We start from the raw sequence: 27,780 nt of genomic DNA on the forward strand, positions 1-27,780 counted from the left end.
CGTAGCAATTACCGGCCGTAGCTATTCTGTAGGTATTATACCTACGGAAATATCCGTAGGTATTCAGTAGCTAGTCCGTAGCAATTCCGTAGGTAAAAATTTCCCACGGGCATTTATGCTACAGGACATTTTCCGTAGCAAATCCGTAGGTATCGCCTTATACCTACCGAATAGCTACGGATTGTGCCGTAGCTATTACCCTAGTTTTCTAGTAGTGTCTTCGAATTGTAGCTTGTATTATACATTCAAAGGAGTTTTTTATGACCAAAAAAATGAAAAAGAAATGTGTAAGGACTAGTTATGAGATTTTCTACATCTTAATCTGTTCAATTATGAGTTCTTACGAGATTTTCCTACATGATAACAGGTTTTATTGGAAACTCACATCTCTCCGAGGTTCTTTTCGTTGAGGTGCTCAAACCACTTACATTCTATCTCAAGCAATTAACACATTGATGGCATCATCATCATCTTCTCCATCGGCTCCGGCCCTTTCTTCTCAGTCATGGAAGTACCATGTTTTTCTTAGCTTTAGAGGAGAAGATACTCGCAATACTTTTGTGGGTCATCTCTACTCGGCTCTCGAACAACAAGGTATCTACACATACAAAGACAACGAAACACTTCCCCAAGGAGAATCAATCCACCCATCCCTTATGAAGGCTATTGAAGAATCACAGATAGCCATCATCGTATTTTCAAAAAACTATTGTGATTCATTGTGGTGTCTGGATGAACTTGCACATATTATGAAATGCAGGGATACGAGAAGCCAGATTGTTATGCCTATATTTTATGATGTGGATCCCTCTGAAATACGAAAACAAAAACAGAAGTACGGAGAAGCATTTGCTAAACATGAGTTGGAGAACAAGAGGAAAGTTGAATCTTGGAGAAAAGCACTTGTGGATGCAAGTAATATTTCTGGATGGGAACCCAAGCACATTGCCAATGGGTAATTTTCTTCTTTTTTTGCACCTTTTTTGTTTACGACATATATGTGTGCTCTACAACTCATTTATACTTGTACCTTATATGTTTTTAAAACAAATGTTTTAATTATTCTTAATGAAGTTGATGACATGATAAACAAAGAGGTTTTGACTTAATCACTTGATCAAAAAGCCGAATATAAACCTGGTGGAAATTATGGTTGGCTTTCAGAAGATGTGGTTTCTTATCATAGTGGGCAAGTTAAAAGATATCCCAAGTATTAGGATTATGTATAAGCTCAAATTAAGTTATGATGTAATTGGTTGTGTTTTAGCTCTAATTTTGTTTTAACAACTCACTTCAAGCTACGGTGACAAATCCATCTTTCTTTACTTTTTGCTATTTGAAACTATTTCATATTTCCTGAGAAAATTGTTATATATTACTTCTATGTGATATTTGACTTTACAAGTTATATTTGGATGAGAAAGATAAAGGGTAATTAGGAATACCTTTTCTTTATTTCATGGAAGATGAAGCAAGTGCCTCTTTTGTCAAAGTGTGTATGTTAATGATCCTTCTAATTCCGATGTGTAGGCATGAACCAAAAGGCATCAAACAAATTGTTGCCGAAATTTCACAGAAGTTGCATCGAGTAACTTCAAGTGAAAATGAAAACCTGATTGGAATGGGGTCTCGCTTGCAAGCTTTGAGATTGGAGTTACAAGTTGGGTCAGGTGGTGTGCGCATGGTTGGAATATAGGGGGTTGGGGGTGGTGGTAAGACTACTCTGGCATCTTCCATATATGATGAAATCTGTAGGCAGTTTGATGGTTGTTGCTTTGTTCAAAATATTCGAGAGGAATCAAGCAGGTATGGTTTGGGAAAGTTAGAAGGAGAGATTCTTTCAAAAATGGGAGTAAACAATGTTGGAGGAGGAAGATGCATGATTAAGGATAGGTTGTGCCATAAAAAGGTGTTGATTGTTCTAGATGATGTCGATCACCTTGAGCAACTAAAAACGTTGGCTGGATCACATGATTGGTTCGGTGAAGGAAGTCTAATAATTATAACAACCCGTGATAAGCATTTATTAGCTGCACACCAAGTAAATGTGATGCACAATATTAGCTTGTTAAATAGTGACGAGGCTATGAAGCTTTTTTGCAAACATGCACCCCAAGATAACAGACCTTTGGAAGATTATCAGCAACTTTCAAAAGAAGTGGTGTCTTATGCTGGTGGGCTTCCATTAGCACTTACAGTTCTTGGTTCTTTTCTGCGTGACAAAGACATCAATGAGTGGAGGAGTGCATTAGCCAGACTGAAAGAGATCCCAGATAGTGATATTCTGGAAAAGCTAAAGATTAGCTTTGATGGGCTTAAACTGGTTGAGAAAGAGTTGTTCCTTGATATTGCATGTTTCTTTAGGAGGGAGGATAAAGATAAGGCAATGAGAATCCTTGAGGCTTGTGGTTTTCATCCTGTTATAGGAGTGAAGGTGTTGATACAAAAGGCTCTCATAACCATTTCGTATGGATTGTTTGATATGCATGACTTGGTGCAAGAAATGGGACACCACATTGTTAGAGGGGAACACCCTAACAATCCTGAAAAACATAGTAGGTTGTGGAAGAAGGAAGATATTTTTAAGATATGTGCTATGGATGCAACAACGGTATTGGTTAAACTAGCTTTGCATGATTATCATGTATTTATAAACAAACACTTTCAACTCAACCCTCACACCAATTTGTTCCTCTATCACAGGAGCTTGATATGATTGAAGCAATAAGATTTGAATACAGCAGTAAGGATCAGTTACAAAGGCATAAACATCATCCTGCGATTGTTGCAAACACTAAGAACCTTAGGTGGATTGATTGGGAAGGTGATCTTGCAAATCCATTTCTTAGTAACTTTCCACAAAAGACGCTTTGCTGTCTAAGATTGAATAACAGCTTGCAAAGACAACTTTGGGAGGGTTATAAGGTAATTCTTATTGTCTATCTAATTAAGAGATGTAAAAAAAGAGATGATGAATGATAGACCTTACTAAACCTATATTTTTGTTGATTGATTATAACCATTATAAGACATTGATATAAATCATTTGTGTTCAAAAAATCCTTTATTATTTTGCTTTTAGTAAGAGATCTTTAGATTGTTAATTAAACAAACACTTCACTAATGATTTCCATGTACACATGGAAGAAATTAGATTTTTGTGTAACTCTAATAATATATATGTATGTGTGTGTGTGTGTGCGTGTGTGCCAAAATTTTGACTTGTTTGCACTTGTATACAACAGTTGCTGCCAAATTTGAAGACAATTGAACTTCGGAGTTTGCGTAACCTAATCACAATACCAGATTTTGATGGAATTGCAAATCTTGAAAAATTCGTTCTTAGTGGATGTTTATATTTAGAAGAGATTCATCCATCGATTGGAGGCTTGGAAAGGCTTGTTTCCTTATCCATATCAAGTTGTTTCAATCTTAAAAGGTTCCCACCCATTCCCAAACTACAGAAACTTGAGATCCTTTCATTCACAGGGTGCAGCAAACTTTTTAAGTTCTCAGAGATTCAAGAAGAGAACATGGAGAATTTACCATGTCTTGATTTCGATAATAGAAGGAAAGAAGTTGCATCTTATATAGAATCATGTGCAAACTTTTTTGTTAATTGTTGGAGGTGTTGTTGCAGCAATATTCCTGGTGTAGAATGGTGTTCACAGGAGCCTTTAGCTAAAAACAACATGAAGACTTGCTTACGTGACAACAACATGAACAACATAGGGTTACAGTTTTGTCTGAGAGACTTACGAGAGTTGGATCTCAGCTACTGCAGGTTAGGAGATGAAAACATGAGCTCTGCTGTTTGGGAGTTACCCAACTTGCAAAAACTCGATCTATCAAGAAACAAATTTTCACGGTTGAATCTTAGCCCCTTGCGGCTTCCTCGGCTCAAATGTATTGATGTTTCATGCTGCAAAAACCTTGTAGAATTGTCAGATCTGCCATCAAGTATAGCTGTTGTTATAGCAGATGGTTGCAAGTCACTTGAAAGCTTTGGAGATATTTCAAACTGCAAATGGTTGTGGAAAGTCTCACTTTGGCGTGGGAACAAATTTTTTGGTTACATATTACTAGATTCCATGATCCAGGTTTGGCTCTATTTACCATTTAAATTCCAATCTTTATTATATAGACTCAATCATAAATGTTTGTGTTTAATTTCCATGACAGGGAAATGCTAGTGAAGATTACTTTATCAGTTTCATTATTGAACATCAGATTCCAAAGGTGTTTATAGGTAGGCTGTTTAGGGGGAGAACATTTACACCACGTCTTCCAGATGATTGGTACAATGACTTTTGTGGGTTCTTAATATGCGTTGTTGTTAACCAAATGCCATATCCGGATATTGATATAGTCATCAAGCAGGAGGTAGATGAAGATTCTCTATTTGAGCTTTGGCAGGAGCCTAATGAAGTAATTAAGCCTGAATTTGATAAATGCACAACATATATAGGATATGTTTCCTTTGGTTCATTGAGACACACCGGATTTTAGAATTCATTATACACTATGATATCAGTTTCCTTGGACAGCAGGTATATGAATTCGTCAAAAGGTGAGAGTTATGTTGGGGCTGAGCTTGTCCCTAGGAAAAGTAAAGGTGATCAGCCACAAACAACAAAAGTCGCAACAGATTCCTCAGAATATTGGGATGAGGAAGCTAGTAGTATAAAGACATTTAAGATCAAACGTGATTCAAAGTCTTCTATCAAGATTCTATGGCGACCTTGGGACAAGTGGTTCTGACAACCTCTTTGTGATTTGTTTATAAGTTTGTTGCTTTCTTTGTGTTCCTTCATGCGACCATTGTTAATTCTTTCCCTATTTTCCAGGACTTCTACTTTTAGGGTTTTTTCTTATTAGCTGTATATTAGTTGTCTATTATTAGCTGTATATTTCTAGGGTATTTAATATATTACCTAGTCAAAATATTGCTCCAAAATTAGAAGATTGTAATTTCCTATTTTATAGCTATCTCCCTGTATATGTACGATTCTGTTGTGGAATGAAATCAAGAAGAATTCAATTACGTTCATGGTATCAGAGCCATCGCTCTCTACCTAAAATCACTACCTGCAGATCACGATCTGCACCTCCTGCTATTTTCTTTTCTCTGTTATTTTCTTTTCCAACCTGTTCTCATGTCTGAAAAGGCGGAAGCCTCATCCACAGCCGTCGCCAAAACCATGCACCTTGTGTATACTGTGGCCAATATTCAACACAAGGTCAGGGTTCTCGATGGCTTGAAGGTCTCTTACTCATCATGGGTTAAGTTATTCCAGCTTGATGCCACGGGCTATAAAGTCATGGCACATATTGATGGTACGAAACCACCTGCCAAAACTGATCCCGAGTATGAATAATGATCTGAAATCGATGCAATCGTCTTGCAATTGATTTATGGGTATGCTGACTCGTGTCCTTGAAACTCAATCTACGGCTCGTGAAGCTTGGTGTCACATTCAAACCATATTCCTCAACAATAAAGGTTTAAGGGTTGCAGCCCTTGAACACGAGTTCAACAATCTCACTCTGAAATCCATGCCATCCCTCGAAGCATATTGTCAAAAGGTTAAGGAACTAGGTGACAGACTCAATGATGTGGACTGCCCTGTCAACAATCAACGATTAGTTCTTCAATTAGTTTGTGGATTACGTGCTGAGTATGATACGACAACGGCCTACATTAATCAGACTCTTCCCACGTGGGAGACGGTTGTGAGTAAGCTGGAACTCGAACACCAAAGGCAGACAGCCCGTGAGACCTTGTCCCCACCCACAGCCATGGATGCTGTGCATTCTGCTCCATCTACTCAACTCAATCGCCGACGCCAAGGCAACAACCCAATGGCAAGCAACCCAATTCTCTGCAGAGTAGTTCTTCCTCTGCCCCAAGGCGCAACCAATTGAATCAACAACCCAGGTCTCAGCAGGTTCAGCAAGCACATGCACAACCTTGGTTTTCCTCAAATGTCCGTGCTCCCTATTGGGCTTATTGGAGCCCACCTCCCTATCCTTATCCAACAACTGCAGTTTGGAACTCTCCATAGAATTGTCAACCATCCCAGACTTGGACTCCTTCTGCCCGTAGGCCTGCTTCTCACACCAATGGCCCAACAGACAATCATGCTTATCTCACAGCTTATGGCCCGATGGAACCTACTCAAATAGGTGAAGCTTTTCAAGAAATGAATCTGGAACAACCCGATGAACAGTGGTACATGGATTCGGGAGCCAATGATCACCTTACTGGAGACCAAGGTAAAATTTCAAATCCCTCGTTATCTTGTCCAATTGGTTCGATATTTGTTGAAAATGGTGCTCGTGTGCTAGTGCAAGTATCAGGTCACTCATCTTTTCAAACACCCACCCGAGACCTACACCTTAAAAATACTCTTTACATCCCAAATATCATTAAAAACCTTATTTCTGTTAGAAAATTTTCAATTGATAACAAAGTTTCTGTTGGATTTGATCCATATGTGTTTTCTATGAAGGATTACCAGACGGGCCGGATGATATCTCGCCACAATAGCTTCAGTCAACTTTATCCTCTCACTTATCCGGTCGTGGGTTCCACCTTTCTGTACGCAAGTGCTCAAGATGCTTGGCATGATCGTTTGGGTCATCCTGGCCTCCCTGTTTTGGATTTTCTTAGTTCAAATAAAATCATTCCATGTAATAAACGTTGTCGAACTTTAGTTTGTAATGCGTGTCAAATTTCCAAGCATAAACGTCTAGCTTTTTCTATTTCTACATCTTCTACTATATTGCCCTTTGATATAATTCTTGTGTCTTGTGGACCTCACCTTTAACAAGTAAAACTGGATATAAATACTACATGGTTTTAATGGATGATTACACCCAATACACATGGGTATTTCCATTAAAGTTCAAGTCTGAAACCTTCACAAAATTCTCAACATTTCGAAAATACATTAAAACCCAATTCAACATACCAATCAAAGCCTTCCACTGTGATCTAGGGGGTGAATTCGACAACCATTCTTTCAAAACGTTCTCTGACATGAATGACCTCTACTTCTGGTTTTCTTGCCCTCAAACATCCCAACAAAATGGGAAATCATAGCGCATGATTCGAAGACTTAATGAAATCATGCTTGTACTTCTTACACATGCATCTCTTCCACCACATTTCTGGGTCGAGGCTCTACATACGACCTGTTATCTCCATAACATCCTCCCGATTAAGCTCCTCAATTTTCACACTCCCATGTCAGCTCTTTACCTCTACCAACCTGACTATGGCCACTTACGAGTGTTTGGATGTGCGTGTTATCCCAACACCACCTCCACTCGAGCACACAAATTAGATATTCGTGCCAAACTTTGAGTCTTTCTCAGTTATCCGGCCCATTTTCGTGGCTATTGGTGCCTTGACCTCTCCACGGGAAAGATAATTTTATCCCGTCATGTAACATTCGATGAAACCTCTTTTCCTATCGCAAATAAATCCATATCCACACCCATAGACTACTCCTTCCTCGAGTCTACCCCATCTCCCACCTTATTTGATCCTAGACCTAACATCCCCACCTCATCTACACCGTCTGTCACACCACTCACCCCCTCCATACCGCTACCACCACCACCACCACCCCCTCCCCCTCTGCCACTCATCCACCCCTACCACCGCTTCAAACACTATAAGAAACCCACTTCCTGCCCAGCCTATCAGCCCCTCGCCTACACCACTCTCTGGTAACGCCCCAACCTCTATATCAACACCAACCCCTCTTTCTATCACATCACGACCCCCCCCCCCCCCCCCCCCCCCACCTACCAACACTCATCCCATGACAACCCGCTCCCGGTCTGGTTCACTAAAACCACAGGAACCCATTAATCTCCATACTTCCGCATCTCACACCATCTCACCCGTACCCACTTCTCACCTAAAGGCCCTATCTGATCCTCACTGGCGTAACGCCATGCACGAAGAATATCGAGCCTTAATGGACAACCACATGTAGGAGTTAGTACCTCGGCCTTCCAATGCTAATATTATTTGGTGCCTTTGGCTATTTAGATATAAATTCAATGCCAATAGCACTCTACAAAGGTATAAAGCTCGGTTAGTCGTTAGTGGAAAATGTCAAAAAGTTGGTATTGATTGTGAAGAGACTTTTAGTCCCGTGGTTAAACCAACCACAATCAGAACGGTGCTTAGTCTTGCAGTTTCCTGGAGTTAGCCAATACACCAACTTGACGTCAAAAATGCATTTCTTCACGAGGACTTGCACGAGACTGTTTACATGTATCAACCCATGGGGTTTAGAGATGCCACTTATCCTAATCATGTTTGCATGTTACAAAAATCATCGTATGGCCTTAAACAGGCTCCTCGCGCGTTGTACGATAGATTTGCCACCTATACCACTAAGTGTGGCTTCAGGAGCACCGTTAGTGACACTTCTCTCTTTGTCTATAAACAAGGAAATGAAATGGCCTATTTACTATTGTACATTGACGACATCATCCTCACCGCTTCTTCTGACAAGCTACTCACCAACATCATTGCCACACTTTCTTGTGAGTTTGGTATGTCTGATTTGGGGGCTCTTCATCACTTTCTTGGGATCCATGTGAAACGCCAAAATGGCGGGTTGTTCCTGTCGTCTCAGGAAACATACGTCGGACATTCTGTCTGGCGCTCACATAGCTAATTGCAAACCAAGTGCCACACCAGTTGATACATCGCCAAAATTGAGCGCATCCAGTGGTGAACCACTAGCTGATGGAACATTATATCGCAAACTTGCGGGTGCCTTACGGTATCTCACTATTACTAGACCTGGTCTCACGTATGCGGTACAACAAATATGTCTATTTATGCATGCCCCGCGGGAACCCCACTTCAAATTCCTAAAACGAGTTCTTCGATATCTTAAGGGCACTATTCAGCTTGGTCTTCATATCTCTCCCTCAAAATCGAGTCAACTTATCGCCTACTCTGATTTGGGGGGGGGGGGGGGGGGGGGGCTGGATTCCCGACGATCTACTTCGGGTTATTGTTTCTTTCTTGAGGAAAATTTGATGTCTTGGTCGTCAAAAAGACAACATACTATATCACGATCAAGCGCCGAAGCTGAATATCGTGGGGTCGCAAATGCTGTTGCTGAAACGAGTTGGGTAAACAACTTGCTTCTTGAATTATTTGTCCCAACTCGCAAAGCAACCATTGTTTATTGTGTCAACATATCTGCAGTCTTTTTGTCTGAAAATCCGATGCAACACCAATGTACAAAGCATGTGGAACTCGATATCCATATTGGAAGAGAAAGTTCGCATTGGTGACATTAGAGTTCTTCACATCCCATCAGATTTTCAGTATGTAGACATCTTCATAAAAGGCCTACCGCATCAACTATTTACTCGTTTTCAATCCAGTCTTTGCCTCCGGTCTCCTCTTGCTCAGACTGAGGGGGTGTATTAGTTGTATATTAGTTTTCTATTATTAGTTGTATATTTCTAAGGTATTTAGTCAAAATATTGCTCCAAAATTAGAAGATTGTAATTTTCTATTTTATAGCTATCGCCCTGTATATGTACGATTCTGTTGTGGAATGAAATCAAGGAGAATTCAATTACGTTCATTTCTTTCTTTCTTGGACACTGTTTTGCTACATTAGTTTTGTTTTGAGGCTTATTCCAATTAGTAGTTGTTATAATATCGTTTACAAAAATAAAAAAAACCTTAATATATGGATACCCTAGCATAATTTGTAATTATATTAAAAAAATTTATATTGCTTAAAATGTTTTGTTTTTCAAAATTTGAGTAGAACTTCATCATTTATAGTGCCTTCTTTTGACATATCAGATTACTAATACACCATAATCAAGGAAGTTTAATCATAATGAAACTGCTTTTGTTTTCTATATAAAATTCCAAATGATGATTTTGCTTTTCTTACCAACATTAATAACTTTGTATACTCATAAAAACTTCTATTATAACTTTTTTTTGTAGACTTCTTTACAAGTTGTTTCAAGTGACTCTACAAACACATAACAGACCGAAGATGATTATTCAAATGATGACTACTCTAAAGTTAAGGGTCTGGAGAAACATCGGTACATTCGATGTGTAGGAAGGATGCCAGCTGTAAAAGATAACAATGCTTCATGTTCTACTGATCGCAAACTGTTGAACAACTAAAGGATGGGTTAGCTTGTACACAAAATGCATTGAACGTTCTCTTCAACCTTGTCAAGGATCATATTTCAAATGCAAACTTATTTGGAATGCTTAACAATTTGAACTTAGAGGTAACTAAATATAAATTAATAATTATTTTAGTATTACACTATATATTAGTGACAATACTACTCTGCATTTGTTTCAGGTTCCTGATAATCTTTCTATGGTTCCTAATATCTCTCCTTTAGGAAATCGATGAGCCTCATCTGAAAGCAATCATAACTAAGTGAACGAGATAAGCAATTATACAAAGTTCGAGGTCAATGAAGTTTCATGTTTCTTCCCAACAAGTATTTATTTCAATAGTTTTATGTTTTGAGTACTTGCACAACATTTAGACATATTAAACTTTTTTTTGAAGACGGTTATGTTTTAAATGTATTGAAATTATTGTTTTAGACAGGTTTGAATTGATGTAATGATATTTTGTTTTTGTTTTATTTTAATTGTCCTACTATTATTTTATATTTCATTTAAAATAAAAAAAAAATAAGATTTAATTTATTAATATAATTTTTTTGTTAAAAAAATGTCACTAAAAGCATGAAAATAATAATTATTTTTGCAGTTAAACAGTGACATAAAAATAGTGCCACTAAAATCTATAAGTGCTTTAGTGGCATAATTGTAAAATGCCACTAAAACCCACTTAGGCTGCAACGACACAACCAAAAAGTGTCACTAAAGGTCTTTAGTGGCAGCGCTTTTAATGACACTATTTTTTTGTGCCGCTGATTGCCAGGGAGTCTTTAGTGGCACATTTTTGGTTTTTAGTGGCACTTTTTCTGTGCCACTAAATGTAATTTTATTTGTAGTGGAAGGAGCATCAGCGGTTTTTGGTGAGGAGGAATATGACAGAAGTGGAATGGCTAAGGAGAAGCTGACGCATATTTTATTTGGGGATGATAAATACACCAAAGCTTATTGTTTGATTGCAATGAAACACATTGCTTTTTTGAGATATTTTCAAATTGCCCATAATTTCTAGGTCCATTTGTAGGTGATAGTTCTGAAGAACTATTGGATGAGGGAAAGGATGCTTTGCTCAGTGAAGATGAAATTGACGATTTCATTTTTGAAGAAGTCAAAACATCTGAACCTGCTGCTCCATCTAGGTGTGGCTTTTGTTGCTTATGTTTTATCATTATATTTTGGTTAATTATCAATTTCTGAAAATTGTAGGATCGATTGAACTTGTGTAAGGAGAAGCTCCATGGGTCTTTAAATTTGAGCAAGGGTAAGTTTTTTCCTGATTAGTTTATTTTAGTTCCAAAGTAGAACTATTAAGAAATCTAACTTTAATGGCATCTTAATTTGTAAATTGTCATGATTTTAACTCCAATAAAGGTTTGAGACCATATTTAAAAAGATTATTTATTATTTAAAACCAAAATTTGTAGAATATGAAATGAACATATGTTTTTCTTGCTATGACATGTAAAAGGAACTTGAGGTGACCCGAGCACTAATAGACATTGTTTTGCCCAAAGTAGGAAAGTGATCCAATTGCAACAGGGCAGGGCAAAGTAAGAAGCTGAGGTGTATAGATGTTTAATGAGTTTAACTGTTAACCTTTTCCATGTCACCTTCAAATTGGTATTGTTTAGATCATTATGATTACTACTAACACATATAATATTTTAATTAAATTGGAAGAAATATTGATTTTGTTTATCTTTTAGCTAAATGTTTTGTGATGCAACCCTCTGTAACCATGTTGTCGGAGATAGTGCCCGCCTCTGCTGCCAATTATAACGTCTCTGCCTCCGATTCGAACATAGAATTAACAAATAGTATGATAGTTCTTCATTGAGAACGGAGAAGAAGGAAAGAGATCGATGGTTCTTGATATCTTTCTAGCAATGGCTTCCCCTATCACAAAATAGAGGAGGTAACCTTGCTCCGATGGTGTCTGATTAAGGATTTGGATTCATGGTGCCTTTTGAGGTGCAGCTCAACTTCATGGGTATCTTGAAGCTTGCCGAAAGCATATGACTTTGTCTGCGGGTTCTACACTAATGAAAAAAAAAAAAAATAACGGGGAGAGGGAGAGGTAGAGGTTGGTGAGAATTGGCTCAATTTCCTTTTTCAAATGATAAATAATATTAGATTAATAGGGAAAAAAATACACATGGTTGTTATGGTCATTTTAAATAGAGTATTGTCTAAAACCATAATAAAATCTTCTTTTAAGGATGAAACGTGTAAGTTTAAACCAAACACAGTCCGAATTAATTTTTTAAAAATATTTTAGCAAATGCATTATTAATCTAATTTACCTAAAACAATAATATTAGCAGTTCCGCTGGTTAAATTTTGGTTTAAACATTCGTTTAGTTCAGCGTCCACCAGATGTTATGCCAACGAGACTTTGTGTTGAGTTCATGGGCTGAAACCGGTCTCTGAAACTTCCATTCAACCCTATCGAAGTTAACGACTCCATCTCCGGGCAAATCGAAGAGTGTTATGGGAAAATATCATCTTTAGTTACGGTATCTTGAGAATTTTATCCTGATGATGAGTTGAGCGACTGTGGGGTTTCCGGTGAGGACGCAGTTTGACCGAAAGGCGGGCACATCATGAAGGTGAATGTGGGAGAGTTTTAGATGGCGTCATAGGTCCCACCAATGACATCACATATAATTTTCTGCCTTTTTAACCTGCTCCGTCCAACAACCGGAGACCAGAGTAGAAACAGAGTGGTTTGCTCGATCCGGTGGTTTTGATTTTGGAATAAGGCTTCGGTTTCAATATATTTTGGGTTTTGATTGGTTAAAAGGTAGGGTTTCGATTTTGAATTTTTTGTTTGGATATTGTGTTACTGTCTCGTTTTGTTGGTAGCTTCATCATCATCGCTTCTCCAACATCTATAGGTTCCACCCATGAATCCAAGTTTCTACATCGTGGTTCTATCATCACATCTTCTCAAATCAAAATCTTTGCAATTGGTATGTTTGAGTGATAATGAACACATATATTTGAATCATGAGTAATAATAAATTAGTGTTTTGGAAGGTGGGTTCAGACTGCAGCAAAGTTGCCTGGAAGAAGAAATCTAGTTTTACATACAAAAAAACCATCTGAACAACAATGGTGGGTTGAATTAAGATAACCCCACTATCACCAAGTCAAAGAAATGCAGGAGGTACAAGCTGCTAATGCATGAGGTACAACTTACAAGTCTATTGGATTCTCCTCCCACACACAGAAACACGTGATTTTGGCCCTAACCTGATACATATTTTGTATAAAAAACACCATTATTGCATGAATAGTCAAAAAAGGTAAGAAGTTCTTGGCTTCATTGGATAGTCAAGTATTAATAATAATAATAATAATAATAATAATAATAATAATAATAATAATAATAATAATAATAATCACCTTACCAAGTCGTGCCACATCATTGATGATCTCTATCTTGAATATGATGCTGACATGATGTGAAAGCAACTCCCTTTATATTGAAAATATAGTGCTAAGATATTATTTAGTTTTTGTTGATTGGAAATTTCTTGGAAACTCCTAATTAATTAAGGAGGTACCTACTATCTTTTATTTTCAATGTGCGAACTCTTCACTCTATATAAAATATCAAGTGATGAGAAATCTCTTGGAAACTTACATCACTCTTTCTCTGTATATAGTTCATTTCACTGAGGTGCTCAAACCACATCTCAACAAATCAACACATACATGGCATCTTCATCTTCATCTTCTGTACCCGCCTATCCTTCTCCATCATGGAAGTACCATGTTTTTCTTAGTTTTAGAGGAGAAGATACTCGCAATTCTTTTGTGGGCCATCTCTACTCAGCTCTTGAACAAAAAGGAATTTACACTTATAAAGACGACAAAAAACTTCCCCAGGGCGAGTTGATTGGTCCATCCCTTATGAAGGCTATTGGAGAATCATATATTTCCATCATCATATTCTCTGAAAACTATGCAGATTCTTCATGGTGCTTAGAAGAACTTGCCTATATTATGAATTGCAGGGAAACGAGAGGCCAAATCGTTATTCCCTTATTTTATGATGTGGAGCCCTCTGAACTGAGAAAACAAAAACAGAAGTATGGAGAAGCATTTCTCAAACATGAGCTGGAGAACAAGACTAAGGTTGAATCCTGGAGAAAAGCACTTGTGGATGCAAGTAACCTTTCTGGATGGGACATTGCCAACAGGTAATTTTCTTCAATATTTTTGCATTTTTTATGCTAAAGACATGTGTGGTCTGCAAGACATTTATACTTGTACCTTAATTATAAGCTTTTTATACAAATGTGTTGATTATTCTTGATGATGCTGTTGATAAACAGAGGCTTTGACTAGATCACACGATCATTTTGGTAAGTTAAAAGATAGATGCATGTGATGGTAACCAGGTTATGTAGGATTACGTGAACTTCATGTGATCTAGGATTATGGATAAGCTCAAAATTAGTTATGATATACTTCATTGAGTTCTAATTCTAATTTTTTTCTTAATGCCTCAAGTTAGAACGACAAACCCATTTTGCTCTACTTTTTGTTATTAGAGCGACAAATCCATTTTGCTCTACTTTTTGCTATTAGAAGCTAATTAATTGATATTTCCCAAGAATTTTTTTTCCAACTTGTGATGTTAATTTACAGTTTCTATTTTGAATGTGAAATATAAAGGGTAATTAAGACTTTATTTTTTAATTTTTTTTTCTAGTTTATGAAAGCCTGAAACAAATCACCTCTTTTGTGAGTATGTTTTAATTATCATCCTTGTATATCCAATATGTAGGCATGAATCAGAGTTCATCAAAGAAATTGTCAGCAAAATCTCAAAGATGTTGCATCCACTAACTTCAAGGGTGAATGACAACCTGGTTGGAATAGAGGCTCGTGTGCAAGATTTGAAATCAAGGTTGAAAATTGGGTCAAGTGGTGTGCTCAAGATTGGAATATGGGGGGTTGGGGGTGCTGGCAAAACTACTCTTGCGTCTTATTTTTATGATGAAATGTCTAGGGAGTTTAATGGTTGCTGTTTTGTTGAAAATATTCGAGAGGAATCAAGCAAGTATGGTTTGAAAAAATTGCAAGAAGAAATACTTTCAAGTATTTTGAAACACAATGAAGTGCTAGGTGGGGTTAAGGAAGGTTCACAGATGATAAAGGATAGGTTATCCCATAGAAAGGTAATAATTGTCCTTGATGATGTCGATCAACTTGACCAACTAGAAGCATTGGCTGGATCACATTATTGGTTCGGTGAAGGAAGTCTAATAGTAATCACAACTAGAGATGAGCATTTATTAACTGCTTTTAAAGTAGATGTTATACACAAGATTAGATTGTTAAACGATCATGAGGCTATTCAGCTCTTGTGCATCCATGCACCCCGGGATAAGATACCTATGGAAGATTATGGGCTGCTTTCAAAAGAGGTGGTCCGGTATGTTGATGGGCTCCCATTAGCACTCATGGTTATCGGTCGTTTTTTATGTGACAAAAACTTGAATGAGTGGAGGAGTGCCTTGGTTAGATTGAAAGAAATCCCACATGATAAGATTCTGGAAAAGCTAAAAATCAGCTATGATGGACTTACAAGGGTTGAACAAAAGTTGTTCCTAGATATTGCATGCTTTTTTAGGTGGGAGAAGAAAGATAGGGCAATGGAGATGCTTGATGCTTGTGGTTTTCATGCAGTTATAGGAGTAAAGGTGTTGATGCAAAAGGCTCTCCTAAGTATTTCGAATGGAATGTTTGATATGCATGATCTGGTGCAAGAAATGGGACACCACATTGTTAGAGGAGAACACCCTGACAATCCTGAAAAACATAGTAGGATTTGGAAGGAGGAAGATGTTGTAAACATATGTGCTATGGATGCAACAATGGTAATGATTAAGATAGCTATTCATCATATATATGTAAGTATAAAGAAAGAAAGATCTTTTAACTCAACCCCGGCACCATTTTGTTCCTCTATCACAGGAACTTGACATGATTGAAGCAATCAGATTTAAACACAATAGTGTGGATCACATACAAAGGTATAAACATCTTCAACCGTTTGTTGCAAACACAAAGAACCTTAGGTGGATTGAATGGCAAGGTGATCTTGCAAGTCCATTGCTTACTAACTTTCCACAAAGGAAGCTTTGTTGTCTAATATTGCATAACAGCTCTCGTACACAACTTTGGGAGGGTTATAAGGTAATTCTTAATCTTATTGTCTATCTTTTATGTCCTTTGTCTTAAGAACAAATGGCTTCTTAAAATATACTTGTTTAAATTGAGTCATCAGTCATATAATGTCATTATGTAAAGCTCGTCCATATAAATACTCTTTTGTCTTATCATAAATACAGATAATTTTCATTTGTTTTCTTGAAAGCTAGTGCTGTTTTATTACTTAGGTAAGAGTTCAATCTAACTCTATTCTTTCTGTTTCTTGATAATCATTATAGAACATTAAGATCAATGTTGTTAAAATTGTGATCCTAAATAAGATCGTTCGATCTTATGATCTTACCATACAAATATGATTTCAATCTTGATAGGGTCGGTTTAGGTGTAAGCCCGGTATAAGATCATTAGTGAATAAGATCGTTAATAATTATCTATTAAAAAGTAAAAAAAAAAAACATTTAGAAAATGATATTTTCATTATCCCTTTTATTAAGGTTTTTATAATCTAATGGAACATTTTAGATTGATTTATATATAAACGAATAAAAAATATGATTTATATCTAAGTTTTATCTTTTTTGTTCACTCTCTTTCCTAATTTAATAAAACATCTAAGCTGGTTTTACCATAGAATAGGGAAATATTAATTATATAATATTTACCATGTTAGATTTATACTATATAACTTGTCATGAATAGATGAATATAGAGGATCAAATGGAGTTTTCTTGTGTAGCATGTTTGTATTCCTTAATGCTTGAAATTTGGACCTAAGATTTTTTGAATTATTTAAGTTCAAAGTTCAAATATTTTTTGAATTTGTTGGATAACTAATCTTGATATATATTACAAATCATTCAAAAAAAAAAAAGACTACATTTTTAGTAGGATCATGTCCTGATCTTGTGATCTTGATTTTGCAGAGAGTGTAAAATGATGTAATATATCTTAACTAGGGGTGAGTATGGTGCGGTTCGGTGCGGTTTTTGGTCAAAACCGAACCGAAAACCGCAACTTCGGTTTTTTAAAGTTTAGAAACCGCACCGTTCGGTTTTTATGCGGTTCGGTTTTTGCGGTTTTTTATTCGGTTTTTTGCGGTTCGGTTTTTCTTTGCGGTTTTTTATTCGGTTTTTTGCGGTTCGGTTTTTCTTTGCGGTTTTTTTGTCATTTTTTTTTATTTGGTTTTTGTTTTGCCTTTTTACTAAAACTCAGGTAACTCAACGAGTTACTTTGACTCAGATGAGAAGTCTTAATCATTTTTTGAGAAACTTTATGTAGAGATGAGGAGCGTCAAAATTTTCATTCCCAACAATTTGCGACTCCTCAAAGATGTGAGTTAAAAGCCATAAACTTGACTCTCTTATATGAAATGTGAGAATGATGAATATTTTATCTCAAATGCGACGAGCGATACTTTTATAAGATTGAAAAAATTAAAGCTCAAATGATATCTTGGAGATGAACCAATACAACCACCTCTTTTTTTGAAATCAAATAACATAACCACTCATCCAACATGCTTCTAATGCTTGAATATAATACAAATTAAATATAATATTTGTTTCACAGGTACATACCATAGTAGCAATTAATGTATTCATAAAAATGATATTATCATCACTAGTACTCTTAATATTAAAATGTTAAAAAATATAATAACATTATTTGTTCTTGTAAATATCACTATATATATGCTTAAAAATATATAATCATTCTCTGATAAGATAGATATTTATGTTTATAGAAACTTTAATTGTCATGAGTACTTCGTTCTTACAAATATCAACACTTAATATATATATATATGGTACGGTTCGGTTTTTTGCGGTTTTCGCAAGACTAGAAACCACACCGCACCGAACATTTTTGGTTTTTACAAAACTAAAAACCGCACCTTCAGTTTTCATTTCGGTTTCGGTTTTTCGGTTTCGGTTTATGCGGTTTTTTCGGTTTTTTGGGTTCGCGGTTCGATTTTTGCTCACCCCTAATCTTAACAACCTTGATTGACATAATTGATTTGGGTTAAAAGATATATTATTTTGTTTTTATTTAGTGATTTTAAATATTTAACTAAACAATCTATTTATTTAGTGATTTTAAATATTTAACTAAACAATCTATTTATTTAGTGATTTTAAATATTTAACTAAATAATCTAGTACTTCAAATGATTTTTGATTATCGACATGTAGAAATAGTAACTGATTGACACACACACACACACACATCTCTCTCTCTCTCGCTCTCTCTCTCTCTCTCTCTCTCTCTCTATATATATATATATATATATATATATATATATATATATATATATATATATATATATATATATACTAGGCGAATGCCCGCGCGTTGCGCAGAAACATCTATATAGTTGAACTCTTTAGAAATATATGGGTTTTTTTTTTAAATATAACAATAACGTTGTTGTTAAATTTGATATAATAATTTATATATACTAAATTGATATAACATATTGATTATTTTGAATTATATGATAATATATACATTTATTATAACTTCATAATCTCAATTGTTTGAATGACTTCTACCTGCGAGTTACACATAAATAAAATTAAATATAATATATGATTTGATGTTATTTATAGTTGTTTTTATTGTTAATTGATTTTTTTTAAATTTATTTGCTTAATGTTTTAATTTCTATCATTATAATTATTTAAAACATCAAACATTGTTTTTTTATTTTAAAGCTAACAATATAATCATTTATATAGAGTTGTTTTTAACTATTGTTATTTTAAGTTATTTTAAGCTACTTATTTGGAAACTTTTAACGATTATAAAAATATATTTAAGAAATATTTTAGTTAAATTGAGATTACAATTTAGTTTTTTTTTTCTTTTATCACTACAATTTATCACTTTTTCCTATTTACAAAATATTCTTTAGTTTTTTAAATGGAACTGAAATTTATATTTGAGTTGACATTGTAATGTGCAGAAACACTTATATAGTTGAAGTCTTTACAAATATATATATTTTAAAATATAACAGTAACGTTGTTTTTAAATTTGATATAATAATTCGTATATTAATTTGATATAATATATTGATTATTTTGAATTATATGATAATATATATACATCTATTATAACGTCATAATCTCAATCGTTTGAATGATTTCTACTCGCGAGTTACACATCAATAAAATTAAATATTATATATGATTTAATATTATTTATAGTTGTTATTTTTAACTAATTTTTTAAAATTTTTTTGCTAAATGTTTTAATTTCTATCATTATAGTTATTTAAAACATCAAACATTATTTTTTGATTTTAAAAGTAACAATATAATCATTTATATAGAGTTATTTTTAACTATTGTTATTATAAGTTATGTTAAGCTACTTATTTGAAATTTTTTAACGATTATATAAATATATTTAGGAAATATTTTAGTTAAACTAATATTACAATTTAGTTTTTGCATTTATCACTATAATTTATCACTTTTAACTATTTACGAAATATTATTTGGTTTTTTAGTGGAACTGAAATTTATATTTAAGTTGACACTGTAATGTTATAGTTTATTAACAATTTAAGTATTTTGTCCAAACTGTTTAAAAGTTGTAGTTTTAAACTGATAATGGTTTACATCCAACAATATTTTAAATCAAATAAATTAAGTATAATATGTTAAAATTTAAAGACATAACTTGATAAATAGAAGTAAAAATATTATTTTAAAATTGAAATTTAGTCTATTTATGATTACACTTTAGGTTTGATATTTATTTAACCTTATTAACCAACTTATAATCATTATTAGAAAGACACTATAATTTATCACTTTTAACTATTTATAAAATAATCTTTGGGTTGTTTAAGTTAAATAAAATTTATATTTAAGTTGAGTCTATAATGTTATATTTTAAATAATAATTTAAGTATTTTATACAAATTGTTCAAAAACTATACCTTTAAAATGATAATGGTTTACATCCAACAATATATTAAAACTAATAAATTAAGTATAATATGCTAAAAGTTAAAAAACATAATTTTATAAATAGAATTAAAGATATTATTTTAATATTGAAATTTAGTTTATATATGATTACACTTTAGATTTGATATTTATTTAACCTAATTAACAAATTATAATTATTATTATAAAGAAATTGAAAAGTCATGGAAGTTTCAAATAAATGTGGTGAAAGGAAAAAAGAATGGGGGTTTCAAATACATGAGATTCAAGAAAAAATGTTAGCTTTATATATATATATATATATATATATATATATATATATATATATATATATTCTTTGAACTCACCATGATACATTTTTGACTTGTATACAATAGGTCCTGCCAAATTTGAAGATAATGGAACTCTGGTATTTGTCTTTCCTAATGATAACACCAAATTTTAATGGGCTTCCACATCTTGAAAGATTCAAGCTTACTGGATGTCGGCTATTAGAAGAGATTCATCCATCGATCGGATGTTTGGAAAGGCTTGTCTTCTTATCTATAGAAGATTGTAGGAGACTTAAGATGTTTCCACCCATTACCCAACTAAAGAAACTCAAGACCCTTTCGTTCTCAGGGTGCTACAAACTTTTTAAGCTCTCTGAGATCCAACAGAATATGGATAATCTTCATTTATATAATAGTGGTGACACAAAACTTGGGTTACAATTTTTTTGCAACTTACAAGAACTCGTCTTAAGAAAGTTGGATCTGAGCTGGTGTTGTTTGGAAGATGATGACATGAGCTATGCTCTTTGGGAGTTACCCAACTTGCAAGAACTCAATCTAGAAGGAAATAAGTTTTCACAATTAAGTTTTACTTGCTTACAGCTTCCTCGGCTCAAACGCCTCGATGTGTCATGGTGCAGAAAACTTGTAGAATTGTCAGCGCTGCCATCAAGTATCGCTATTGTTAAGGCGGATCATTGTAGGTCACTTAGAAGCTTTGGAGATGTTTCAAACTGTAAATGGTTGTGGAACTTCTCACATCGGTGGGAGAGCAAACTTGGTGAAGCTGGCATAATACTAAACTCCATGCTCAAGGTTTTGTTCTACATACCTTTACAATTCCAGTCTTTATTATATAAACCTACACATTCGTAGTTGAATGTGCTTTTTTATGGCAGGGAAATGCTGTTGAAGATCACTTTATCAGTGTCGCTTTTGAACATCAGATTCCGAAGGGGTTTGTGGGTAGGTTCTTTACGGGGTACTCATTTACAAGGTGTCGTCCACGTGATGCCAATGATAATGAGCACACATTTACATTGCGTCTTCCAGATGATTGGTACAATGACTTTTCTGGGTTCTTAATACGCATTGTTACCAACAATAAACTTCCGGATATTAATATAATATTCACGCATGAGGTATATGAAAAAGATTTGAGATTTGAGATTTGGCAGGACTCAAATGAATCACCGGGGCCTGAATATTTAAAAGGAGAAGTAAAGACATATGTGGGATATGTTTCTTTTAGTTCCTTGAGGCAGACCACATCGTTAAATTCATCATACAATATTATTTCATTTTCCATAGAGGACATGGACTGGAGTTCGTTTGCAGCTGAACTTGTTCCTAGGGAAAGAAAAGATGATGCCGATAAATCACGAAAAGTCGCAACAGATTCAGAATATTTGAATGATGAACTTGATATGCGCAAGGCATTTATGATCCAACATGATTTATACTCTTTTATCCAGATATTATGGCAACCTTAGGACACCATCTAGCAAACCCAGTACTATATCTATGACTATTTTCGATTCATAGTTCATGCTCTCGTTGTTTTCTTTTGAGTTATTATTATCAAATGATCATGTTGTTGTGAACCAACGTCTTGGTAAATGCGCTTTTAGTCTTAACGTCCTAGTGGTCTGACTATAGTTTGAGCAAATTACACGAATGGTCCCTATGGTTTAGGGTAATTTGCGCGTTTGGTCCCTAATTTATTTTTTTAACTCAGAAGGTCCCTACTGTTTGATTTTGTTACGTGCTTGATCCCTGTCTTACTTAAAAAGACTATTTTTGTCATTGTTTTTTAATTTATTTAAATAAACACACCTCCAACCCCACTCCCTCACCTTACCTTACGTAACCCACTATTTTTCTCTATTTAAATAATAGTCTTTTTAGTTAAGACAGGGACCAAGCGCGTAACAAAAACAAACAGTAGGTACCAAGCGTGTAACAAAAACAAATAGTAAGGACCTTCCGAGTTAAAAAAATAAATTAAGGACCAAGCTTGCAAATTATCCCAAACCATAAGGACCATTCTTGTAATTTACTCTTATAGTTTTGCTGTTTTCTCTTTATATACTAATTTGAACATTATGAATATATATCTTGCCAATTCCCCCTTCCCCCTTCTCCTTCTCCTTCTCCTTCTACTTCTATGTTTATAGTTTTATCTGTTTAAAGGGTGGTTAAGTGGTTTTGCTAATATTTTTCTTCATTTTGAGAGTTGGTAGTTTCTCTTACAACTGGTCACCTTTTTCACATCTGAATTTAAGTTTAAAAAGTAAACAAAATCCTTAGCATATATGGATATCTGTTGAGATTGATTTAAATTAGATTAAAAAATGTGGTTTTGCAATGATTATCTCGTGGAGTTGTGTTTTCAAGTAACCGAAAGATTTTTTATTTCGAATATGTTTATTGGGTATTAAACCATTTAAACTTTGTATTATAATGTTTATATCGCTTTGAATGTTTGTTCAAAATTCAATGTAATTTTATGCCTTATAGCAAATCAATTAACAATTACTACTATTCGTCTATTCCATGTTGTCACCACCGCTACTTGCCAACCTACCACCACCATCTATCTTTAAATCTATAAATATTATTAAAAGAGAAACTTTGTGACATCATTTTCAACAATCAGAATCATTGATTGTGTTTCATTCATATATTTTCTACTGTTAGATCGTTATGCTGACATCATCATTTAGTAAACCTTTTTTTTCCACTAATTTTATGAAATCTATTAATGACAATTACTTTTAACATTAGAAAATCTATTAATTACAATTAAATTTAACCAAAAATAAAATTATTTTTAAAATTAGAAAATCTATTAATGATAATTAAATCTCACCAAAAATAAAATTATTTTTAAAATTAGAAAATCTATTAATGACAATTAAATCTCACCAAAAATAAATTTATTTTTAAAATTAGGAAATTTATTAATAACATCATCATTTAGTCAACTCCACCCCTCATTACTCGTTTCTTTTGTTCTGGTTTGAAAATCACTAACACAATCATTATTTTCTTTTTAATTTATTGTCGGGAAGAAAATATGAAGATCAACGGTGATGAAAGATACATAAGAAAGATTCTCCCACTAATTGTTGATGCGTACATCTTCTTTCACAACGATTCATTCGATTCTCCCTTCTACGACCTCGAATCCAAATACAATTTCTCTTGTCATGTCTCTATGCGCAGACAATCCGTAATCTTATCTCTTTGATTCCTCCTTATGTAACCTCGAATCCCTTTCATCTTATGATCATAACCGCAAGCATTTATCTATTTCGTCTCCTTCCCTTTCTTCATATTTCTTGCATTTCACCTTAGGGATCTCCTTCTTTCAGTTGATTATTTGTTTCTCCGCACAACGACTTATAATTGATTTGTTATGTTTTGATTCCTGGTTTTTATTTCTCAATTTTGATGAAAAATACCTAATTTCTACCCTTGCTTTCAGGAATTAAGGGAATCGCCGCTCCTTCTTCGCCTCCATCTTTCTATCTGTTGCAGAAACTAGAATGATGACATACACACATAGTTAATGCATTCGTCTTTTTGATTTATTCATATGTTTGTTTTCTAAACCATTCCAACCTCTTGCTTTGCATTTTATACGATTTTTGTTACTGTTTTCTTCTTTTCCCTCATTTTTTTCACCATTTTCTGTTTATATATATATATATATATATATATATATATATATATATATATATATATATATATATATATATATATATATATATATATATATAAAGCTTTTGTGTGCTTACTTTTTTCTTCAGGGCTATCTTGATGTTGATTTTGGGTTTTTGTCGAACACAATTATGATATGTGTTCTTTATGTCAACTGACATTCACTCAATACCTCAAGAACATTTAACACCATCTTGCAAGTACCATTTTTTTATCGTATCAACAGATGAAGATACAAAAAAGGGAATAAAAAAGGAGTCGTTTGCATCAGGTAGCAATTCAATCTTCAAATATGTTTTTTGCTAGATTTTTTTTTTGTTAGTGATAAAACAAGTAATATGATAGTTAAATATATCTCTTTTTGTATTCTCTTTTAGTTGTAGAAAACGATAAAATAGACAAAGAAGTTGTCGTCAAAAGATATTAGGTGAGTTATCCAGAGTTCAGATTGATTAAGTAGTTGGTAAAATAATATAAAAAATTGGTCAACATTTATCTGTATGATCATAAAAAACAGAAGTGGTCAAATAATTTTATAATTTTGCCTCTAAAATAAAGTTGAACTTTTTTTTGGACTAAAAAAGAGTATCGAAAAACTCCCAAAATAAGACGCCCAACACTCAGATGAACACGCTCATTAAAAAAAATATAAAAAAATGCTTTTATTTTTTTCTGAATTTTTACTATATTTTTCCTATTTTATGTAGATACCAACCACTTTCTTTCATGTTGATCCTCATCTTAGAAACCTTGCAATTGGCTCGGATGAATCATGAATCATGAATCATTAATATACTATGATTTTGGTATAATGAGGGATATTAAATCCTTGACCATAAAAAGATTGATAGATCTTTTCATGCAATTTATGAAAAAGTTGCTAAAAATGTATAAATTTTTTTATTTATTTTTTTAATACTGTAAAGCTTTGACATCATAATGTAGTTTTTTAGGTACTCGAATAGAATTTATATTTGGATTAAGAGTAAAAAGTATTATGTTATCATTACAGATTATGAACAACTTCATAAGTCTTGAAGCGCTTCAACCCATTGGAGACAGGTCGTCAATATGTAAAAGTTGAGAGAAGAAGTGTGAGAAAAACATTTGAAGCTCTGGAGCATTTGAGGTTATTAGGTATGTATTGTATATAGTTTTTTAGTTTATATTCATATCATTAAGCCGTTATTAGATGCTTAAGCTATTGAGACAAAGAAAATTGTAATGATCGTGTACTATCAAAGTTTATCATCGGGAATATTTGGGATTTTTATGTATAGAAGGTTGATTATCAAAACAAAATATATCTACTTCTAAGAATTTATAAAATTTATATATTTTTCAGTATAATCAACGAAAGAATAGTATTTTGCCATCAAGTTCCATTTGGCTTTATTTCTTACTTATAATATACCATCGAGGTAATGGGATACAATCCCTTCCCGTGAGACACTATACTTATATTTGAGGACCAAACGTGTTCTAACCTTATTCCATAATATGCATGCTTTCTAAAAGTGCAATTCTTATATGATTTATATGGTTGTATAAATTTGTATTTTTTAACAGAAGCAAGAATCGCACATGATGAGAGTCGAAGTATGTGTAAAATGGATATGAAAGTGGATGTTGCTCAAAAATGGATGTTAGAAAATCAATTCCATATCCTTTACTTGCATTAACCAATACATTTGCTTTCCAAGATCGAATATAGTTAAGTCGGATGCATATGTTGTCAAAAAGGATCTCAGGTTTGCCTTATTTATTTATTTTTATTTTCCTTATAGGTAAATTGACATTTGCGTTATTAAAATGATGTATGTGTGAAGTAAATATGAACAAAGAGCGTTTCTTTTTTGCAGCCATCTAAGGTTTGGTAAATGACCCTTTTACACTTCTTTTTTAGGGCGTTTTATTTTCATTTTTTTGTAAAATCTTTTAACTTTTACATTATAGGAGTATTGATTATGGACTGTACATCTATACGAATTATTCTAACTTCTTGATAGCTCAATATGAAGTCACCTCATAGGAATTCGACATTCAAAAAGCTTTTTAACTTGCCACCAAATGAATTTCTCATTGGTGATTTTGTCATGCTCTCCATGAGAAAATTAGCCCTTTAGGTATACTCGGGCGATTGGATTTGATTACGGACTGCACATCTACACGAACTGGTTCCTTATTATAGTTTCCAATTTCATTTTTGAAGAGTAAACTCTTCCTATATTCAAGAACTGTTGAGTTTTATGCCAACTTATTGGTACACAAAACAAGGTTTTCATTGCAACTATTTTTTATTTTTTTTATTTGTTCTTTTAGTGTATGATACAAAATTAGATGAGTTAGGCCAATGTTATGAGCTATCATTTTAGGGTTTTATACCAACTGTAGTCTTGTACTCCGAATTTTTTTCATACAACGAAATTATGTTGTTTTTCCTTTTGTTTTATCCCAAAAAGAACTTAAATGAAAATGAAAAATAACAGATAATTCAACTACAAAGACAACTTATAACATTTCAGATTCTAGAGGATATTTGACAGTTTTCATATAGGTCGCACTCGTGTTCTCCAGGTTAAAGTTTTTTGCCAACTCAAGAAAAATGAGTATTTTGCCCCTTGATTAAAATTAACTTATATTTGGAGATATGTATAAATTGATATTAATACCCTTAATAAATGTTATGATAAACACACGACAGACAAACACAAGGGTGTTGTCGTAACTTGAGTTAAGAATAGATTACTTACAGAATTCTTGAAAAAACATTTATGTTATTTGCTAATGTCCAATGATCGTCAACACCAGTCTTTGGTAACTTCATCACCTTAGAAAGTTAAACAATGACATCAAAGGGGAGAGGAGTGTAAACATCATATGTGTCTAGAACTAAGAAAATCAATGGCTGCAATAAAAAATGCAAAAGAGATTGAAGGAATAATTCTTTTTGAAAGGTTAATTTAAAAAAAAAAAAAAAAAACCAATTTGTTGTAATGAGTCAAATGTAATCCCACAAGTGTTTGAGGACCTTCCTACACCAATCATATTATTATTATTACAACTCAATAAAACATTAACTCGAAGAGAATATAAAAAGTTGTAATTTTTTTGAAAAAAAACATGAACTTACTGAAGATCATTTACAAATCGAGTAATAGCACTAAAAGCTCCAAATGTAGCACCAATTTGTATTGCATTAATTGATACATCAACAAGAAAGAAAAAAGACAACTGACATTGGTTCCTGAACCTAAGAAGTATAAATTAAAAAGATATCGTATTAAAGGTACTCATATGTGACAAGGTCGTCCAACTAATAAAACAAAAAATGTTGTTTACAAAGAGGTCCTTCATCGGTTATAGATATTCAAGCATTTCATTAATTTCTTCAATGTTACCAATAAAACTAATTCTA

At 33.7% G+C, this 27,780-nt stretch overlaps 3 protein-coding genes and 1 long non-coding RNA gene across 7 annotated transcripts; all 4 read left to right on the forward strand.

The window, feature by feature from the left end:
* Positions 1-455: 455 nt before the first annotated feature.
* On the forward strand, positions 456-7,781 carry LOC111906286 (disease resistance protein RUN1). The gene is made up of 7 exons (XM_052766411.1): positions 456-955; positions 1,531-1,588; positions 1,697-2,611; positions 2,704-2,925; positions 3,246-4,100; positions 4,183-6,276; positions 6,513-7,781. Exons 1-6 carry the CDS (start codon positions 456-458, stop codon positions 4,507-4,509), a joined length of 2,877 nt encoding a protein of 958 aa, XP_052622371.1. The 3' UTR covers positions 4,510-6,276; positions 6,513-7,781.
* Positions 5,416-5,925, forward strand: LOC111906324 (uncharacterized). Its single transcript, XM_023902089.1, has one exon. It carries the CDS (start codon positions 5,416-5,418, stop codon positions 5,923-5,925), a length of 510 nt encoding a protein of 169 aa, XP_023757857.1.
* A 4,812-nt stretch (positions 7,782-12,593) lies between the features above and the next one.
* Positions 12,594-22,244, forward strand: LOC111906323 (disease resistance protein RUN1). 4 transcript variants are annotated; one of them, XM_042896893.2, is made up of 8 exons: positions 12,594-13,019; positions 13,114-13,188; positions 13,256-13,407; positions 13,888-14,424; positions 15,015-16,110; positions 16,208-16,429; positions 20,742-21,452; positions 21,536-22,244. In XM_042896893.2, the coding sequence occupies exons 4-8, from the start codon at positions 13,937-13,939 to the stop codon at positions 22,127-22,129; spliced, it is 3,111 nt and encodes a 1,036-aa protein (XP_042752827.1). In that variant the 5' UTR covers positions 12,594-13,019; positions 13,114-13,188; positions 13,256-13,407; positions 13,888-13,936; the 3' UTR covers positions 22,130-22,244. The 4 variants fall into 4 exon arrangements, with proteins under 4 accessions (XP_042752827.1, XP_042752828.1, XP_042752830.1 ...); XM_042896894.2 differs by having other exon boundaries at positions 13,266-13,407; XM_042896896.2 differs by having other exon boundaries at positions 12,594-13,188; positions 13,266-13,407.
* A 2,211-nt stretch (positions 22,245-24,455) lies between these two features.
* Positions 24,456-26,380, forward strand: LOC122195653 (uncharacterized). The gene is made up of 3 exons (XR_006186129.1): positions 24,456-24,633; positions 25,375-25,499; positions 25,932-26,380. It is a non-coding gene; the product is annotated as an uncharacterized LOC122195653 (long non-coding RNA).
* Positions 26,381-27,780: the final 1,400 nt, after the last annotated feature.

The sequence above is a fragment of the Lactuca sativa genome, chromosome 8, assembly GCF_002870075.4.
Source record: "Lactuca sativa cultivar Salinas chromosome 8, Lsat_Salinas_v11, whole genome shotgun sequence".
NCBI classification, from domain to species: domain Eukaryota; kingdom Viridiplantae; phylum Streptophyta; class Magnoliopsida; order Asterales; family Asteraceae; genus Lactuca; species Lactuca sativa.